This window comes from Vicia villosa, linkage group LG6 (genome assembly GCF_029867415.1).
Source record: "Vicia villosa cultivar HV-30 ecotype Madison, WI linkage group LG6, Vvil1.0, whole genome shotgun sequence".
Classification (NCBI taxonomy): domain Eukaryota; kingdom Viridiplantae; phylum Streptophyta; class Magnoliopsida; order Fabales; family Fabaceae; genus Vicia; species Vicia villosa.
The window spans coordinates 119,117,462-119,124,096 of record NC_081185.1 but is presented as its reverse complement, the minus strand read 5'-3'; the positions used below and the strand labels follow the sequence as shown (position 1 = coordinate 119,124,096).

At 44.7% G+C, this 6,635-nt stretch overlaps 1 protein-coding gene across 1 annotated transcript; it reads right to left on the bottom strand.

Annotated features, from left to right (window-relative positions):
* Window positions 1-3,345: 3,345 nt before the first annotated feature.
* LOC131614518 (uncharacterized) lies at window positions 3,346-5,318 on the bottom strand. Its single transcript, XM_058886091.1, has 2 exons — window positions 3,835-5,318; window positions 3,346-3,442 (listed from the first exon to the last, which is right to left on the bottom strand). The coding sequence occupies exons 1-2, from the start codon at window positions 5,316-5,318 to the stop codon at window positions 3,346-3,348; spliced, it is 1,581 nt and encodes a 526-aa protein (XP_058742074.1).
* Between the last annotated feature and the right edge of the window lie 1,317 nt (window positions 5,319-6,635).

Here is a 6,635-nt window from a genome sequence, read left to right as displayed (position 1 = left end):
TGAGCTGAGTAGAGGAAGATGGCTGATACCCAAGGCCATACTTGTCTCGCTTCTCGTGAACATCAATCAGCTTGCCCCAAGCACTATGGGGAATACCAGCTTCTAATAAGGCCTTAGCATCATTTAAAGACGAGAGGGGTGCTCCGAGTTCCTTCTTATTCTCAACCACGGGGAGTTTATCAACCGACACAATCTCTAAAGCTTGAAAAGGTGTCTCTTGTATCTCCCCCTCCACTTCAACATAACGGTATGATGCCAGATTATTGACTATCAAATCCTCTTCACCAGTGATCACAACAATCTTGTCGTTCACAACAAATTTCAGGCACTGATGGAGAGTAGATGTCACAGCTCCAGCAGCATGAATCCAAGGACGACCCAAGAGGCAAGTGTACGAAGGGTTTATGTCCATAACGTAGAAGGCAATGTAGAACATGTGAGGACCAATCAAGACTGGCAGATCAATTTCTCCTTCTACGGACCTTCTAGAACCATCAAATGCTCTAACACTCATAGTGCACGGTCTCATCATAATCCCATCCATACTCAACTTAAACAACGTGGCCTTGGGCATCACATTAAGAGAAGAACCGGTATCAATCAGGACTCGAGACAACACAGCGTCCAGACACTTGACGGAGATATGCAACGCTTTGTTGTGTGCTCTACCCTCAGGTGGAAGCTCATCATCAGAAAAACCCAAACAATTACCAGCAGCAATGTTGGTCACAACCCCTTCAAACTGAGGCACTGTAATGTCTTGAGTAACGTGAGCGGAAGCCAGAACTTTCATCAGAGCATCACGATGAGCTTCAGAATGCACCAAGAGAGACAAGATGGAGATCTTGGCTTGGGTCTGATCAAGTTGGTCAATCACTTTGTAATCACTTTTCTTAATGATCTTCAAGAGTTGCTCGGCATCTTGTGCATTACGTGTTACAGGAGGATCAACAGCAACTTGCTTTCCTTTTGCTTGTGTACTAGCCTCTTTATTGGTCTCTTTAGGAAGTGGAGGAGGGGCAGCAAAGATCCGACCACTACGGGTAATGCCACTAGTGCCAGTAATATTAGTGATGCTCGAATTACCCACTGGAGGACAATCATATTTCTTCCCTCGAATATACACGGCATTATAGCTCCAAGGGACAGCCTTAGAATCATTCACAAGAGAAGGAACAAGAGACGAGGATGGAGGGGTCGAAGGAGCATTTGGAACCTGAATAACCAAAGGAGTCCTCGGAGCCTGAATGACCAAGGGAGTACTCGGAGCACGAATGACCAAAGGAGTACTCTGATTCTTTGACACCTCAGCAGGATGGTAAGGTATCTCTAGAGTAGCCACATCTTCGACAGGAACGACCCTTTCCACTCTAAGAACACCTTCATCCATTAGTTTCTGAATTTCTTCTTTCAACCTAGTGCATTCCTCAGGGTTAGAAGAACATTGCAAACAGTAATCATGTAGTTCACACAAAACCTTTTGTTGCATAAGATATTCTCTGACAACTGCTAGCGGCATCCTTACCTCATTAACATCACTCACTAGGATCTGATCATCACATAACTCAATAGCATTGGTCGCACCGGCATGAGGAGGCATAGGATTATTCTGCACATTAGGACCAGTAGGAGTGAACGAGATGAGCTTGCCATCGAGAAGATCCTGGACTTTCCACTTGAATGCCCTGCATTTCTCAATTGTGTGGCCGGGAGCCCCAGAATGAAATTCACAATGAGCATTCGCATCATACCCAGGAGGAAGAGGGTCAGGTGGAGGACCCATTTCGCGGAGTTGCACTAATTGACCAGCAAGTAATTGGGGAAGAAGCTGAGCATACGGCATTGGAACCGGATCTATACGCGTGTCAGGGTATCTTTGCCTCTGTGGACCTCTTTGACCTTGAGGCCTAGGATTCTGTTGGCGATTCTGAGAAACAGCAGCTTGTTGTTGTGGTACGAAAGGCTGTTGGGGTGCCATCCATGGTTGTGGAAGAGCAGCAGCATATGCTTGAGGGACATACGGACCTGGAACAGCATAAGGCATCGGATAATAAGGAGGTGGAACAGCAGAATATGCAGGAGCTCGACCTTGGTCAACAGAGGCAGTGCTAGTCTCACCTTCCTTCTTCTTCACAAACCCAGAATACGGCTTCTTACCATTACCACTTGAGTTGCTAGGATTAGTAACACCTTGAATGGTACCAGCTTTGACACAGTTCTCAACCCTCTCACCAATGATGACCACATCCGAAAAGGAAGGAGAAGTATTACTAACCATGTGCTGAAGATACGGCCCTTTCAGAGTCCCCATAAACAGATCAATCAACTCGCGGTCCAAAAGAGGAGGTTGGACACGGGACGCAAGTTCACGCCACCTCTGGGCGTATTCTTTAAAAGACTCCTCAGATTTCTGTGACATATTTTGTAGCTGGGCACGGCTGGGAGCCATAGCAGTATTGTAGTGGTATTGTTTCAAGAAGGCGTCGACAAGTTGTCCCCAGGTACTGACATTAGACCTCTCAAGTTTCATGTACCATTCCAACGGGGCTCCAGTGAGACTATCCTGAAAGAAATGCATCAGCAGAGGCTCGTTCTCAGCATGAGCAGCCATCTTACGGCAGTAGGAACGAATGTGAGTCTCTGGACAGGTGACTCCCTTGTATTTATCAAAATATGGCACTTTGAACTTCGGGGGAATAACAATCCCAGGTACCAAGCACATAGCAGCAGTGTCGAAACTCGAAGTTTTAGCAACCTCAACAGCCTTAAGGCGTTCTTCGAGAGCTTGGTACATCTTAGCAGTCTCAGTCAACTCAGCAGTAAGATCATGTTCAAGATCAATAACCTCATGGTGGTCGTCCACTACTTTCAGTGTCTCATTAATAGGAGTCTCTTTAGTTTTCACCCCTCCGTCAGCAGAATTGGTAGGGGTATCTTTGACCAAACTAGCGACGCTCTTTCTGAGTTCATCCTGTCCTTGAACGACGGCATGGAGAGTCTCCATAAGTTGGGCCATTCTTTCCCCCATAACATCCATATCCCTACGGAGGGCAGCTTGATTCTGTTCAAATTGTTCCATGATTCTCTCGTTACTCCTGGTGCGGTAAGGATGTAAGAAAGTCAGCTTCGTCGTCGGGAAAGAAATCTGTTGCTGAAAAGGACCCCAATTAGTTTCTTGTGCAATAACCTGAAAAATGCAATGTGATAATGTGAATGTATGAGTGCATGTGTGCACATGATGTGTTGTGTCATTTTCAGGGTATCCAAAGTAAGATTGATAGTCAAGAACAAATAACAACGTGACGAGAGAGATATCAAGTGAAAACGGAAAGCAATTCATTTCATTCATAATAGCCCCCTAAGGCGAGTAGGTTCAAACACAAATAACAATGTTTCAATATAAAGAGCAATAGAGACCCCATCCAACAAATCTGGTGGTGATCTACAAACAAATTCAATTATCAATTCATCTCAATGTAGAACAAAGGCCCTCCTTGTCTGAAATGGGCGTCACTCCACTTCTTTGTTTCGTCAAATAGCTTCTTAGTCGTCTCCCGATCTCTTCCTTTGACAAGGCTTTGGATCACTTCATCCTTTCGGAATAACTGTGTGTCTAGATTCTTGCAGCAATCCCTAAGTTCGTCACACCCTTTGCATTCTGGGATATAGGTCTTCTCAAGTGCATTTGCTTCACTCATCATTTGATCTCTGAGCTTGACATTCTCTTCAGCTAGTCGGGCGGTGCGGAGGTGACTTCCTTTCAGTTGGGTCTCAACTGCTATTCTCTGAGTGGTCTCTTCTTCCAGTTTCTTCTTCATGGTCCTCAACTCATACTTGGTTTCTTTCTCCAGTCGGAGCTTGTGGGCTTTCAGGTCTTCTTGATACTCTCGTCTGAGCTTCTCTTTTTCTTCCTTTATAGCCTTTTCTATAACCTTTTGAGGATCTTCAGCAGGAGCGACAACAGCTTTTCCGTCCTTTTCAGTTCTAACCCTCTTCCTGGCTTGAGAAGACTCTCCTTTGAGAGTTTTAAGTTCACGGGCCAGTTCATTCTTTGTCTGTTTAAGGAAATAGCGCTTCAAATCCATATCCCTATCTTTCTCTTTCAGTCTCAAATTGGCGACGCGGACCTGGTCAAAACGTTCCCTTGATACCATAGTTTCCGATATCTTCGGAGGTTGTGCATACAAGAGAGGGACCCTCGGGAATGGTAACAGAAGTGTCTTGACTCTCTCCTTAACCCAATCGGTATAGGGCTCCATAGCAATGGCATTCTTGGCTCCCAGAGTGGATCTCTCACCTATATGAATGTTATTCCAGGCTTTCCTGATTTCCTCAAGCGCTACAGGGTCAGCTCCCTTTTCAAAGTACACGGATTGGTAAATCTCCCTATCCGAAGGCCCACTCTTCATGGTATAACCCAACTGACGAAGAGCTAGAATTGGGTTGTAGTTAATACATCCTTTTGTCCCAATGAGCGGGACGTTACCAAAGTTTCCGCACCTAATAATGACTTCAGATATGCCTGTTCGGAATTGATACCATACGATATCGTTTGCAGTAAGTCCCATGATTCTCTGAGACCATTTCTGAGTAGAGGTAACAAACGGACCACTGGCAGGCAAGTGAGATTTGAACCATTTATATAACAGCGGCAAGCAACCTCGAATAGCCCCCCTTTTACCATGCCGAGAGTGAATAGAATAATATGTGTCAGCCAATAGGGTGGGTATTGGATTCTTGTCCATAAAAAGACATATAGCAGCCAAGTCAACGAACTTGTGAATGTTGGGAAACATCACAATTCCATAGATTAGAGCGGCCAAAATAGCATTGAAAGCCTCCCATATTCCTTTGTCGACAAATTCTTGAGCTTTTTCAACCAGGAAACTCATGTAGAAGCCATGTGTATCACCATTCTTCTTCCAGTTATCATGAACATCTCCCAAGCTCAAATAAAGAGCGTTGGCAATGTAATCCAACCTAGGTTTCTCTGGGACACAAACAAAAGGCACTCTGTGTTGAATCTTGATGTTGAGGAGGCAAGAGTACTCTTCGAGAGTGGGAGCTAGCTGATAATCTGAAAATGTGAAACAACGGATATCTGGGTCGTAGAACTGAAGAAGAGTAGATAAGGCCCATTCGTCGACACGCGAGTACAGAAGAGATAATATGTTGCCATAGTTGCCACTGAACACTGTTTCATTATGACCAGTGACCAATTCACCCAATTGTCCCAATTGAACCATACCCTCGCGATGGAAAGTATAAGTGTGTGTGCGCCTTGTAGCTCCTTGATCGACGGTCACGTTGTTATCCATTCTTGACAGAGATTGATATTTTCTGGATACCCTGAAAAATGACATGCAAATGAGAATTAACTTTTTTCTTTTCTTTCTTTTCTTTCTTTTCTTTTTTTCTTTTTTTTTCTTCTTCTCTTTTTTTTTTGAAATGTAAACATGCTATGATGAAAATGATGCAGATTGGGTCCCCACGACATAGAGGGACCAAGGCAATAATTCTGAGCCAGAAGATATCATAGGATCAAAGGTCCGGCATAGATCAGAGAACCAGAAGAACCATAATCATCAATAGAACCAAATAGTCACCCACAGAACCAAATAGTCACCAACGGTACCTGTCATGTATATCCCTCCCCACTCACGGGTGTAGTCTAGGTCAGGGTAGGTCAAAATGGCAACCAGCGTTATCAGTCCTCCTGAGGCACCAATGTTGTTGCATCTACATGCCAACAATGATACCCCATTTGGACCTCGACTGGGCGTGGGTCTCATGATCGCACTAGACAAGACCTGACATCTCATCGGCGTCATGACTATCCACTCTATCCTAGGTATCCTATGTGTCACTCTGGCCTGGGTATTGGGCCTTTTACCTCATAAAACATCCCACCCAACCTGCAAAACAGAACAGAAGACCCCCAGGAACACAGAATATAATCCATATGCATGATGTGCAAACAGAAATAAACATGATATGCAAGCAGAAAAGTAAACATGCAAACATATATACAAGGTATAGACATAAAAAACAAATAAACACCCAGTAAATAAACAAACAAACGCAGGCTAGGATCGACTCACTAAGGATGGACCAGCAACAGGTCTAGCAACATCCCCAGCAGAGTCGCCAGCTGTCGCACGCTCGCGAAAAATGAGCAGAGTCGCCACCAATATATTTATCCCATAAGGGAAAGGGATATCAGACAACCTAACAAAGGAAGGAACAGGGTCTTGCGACCAGAGAATCAAGGTACGGGAGTCGGTTACGCAAGGGGAAGGTATTAGCACCCCTCGCGCCCATCGTACTCGATGGTATCCACCTATGTTTGTTTCTATCTAAAGGGTGTATATCTATGTCTAAAATCTAAATGCGAAATGAATGCAAAATGTAGGGAAAATAAAGAATTGTACTCGCACGGGCCCTACCCCGCTGCCTACGTATCCTTTTCAGGAATCAGAGTTACCGTAGCTCGGCTCACGATTTTCTGTTTCTTTTTGTGTTTTTTAGTTGGGCGGCGTTAACGCTCACGCTCTTGCATAAGGGGACAGCCTAGGATGCAATGGAGCGGAGATAACTTGCCCTTAAGAAAAGAAGAAAGAGAGAGATTGGTTTGT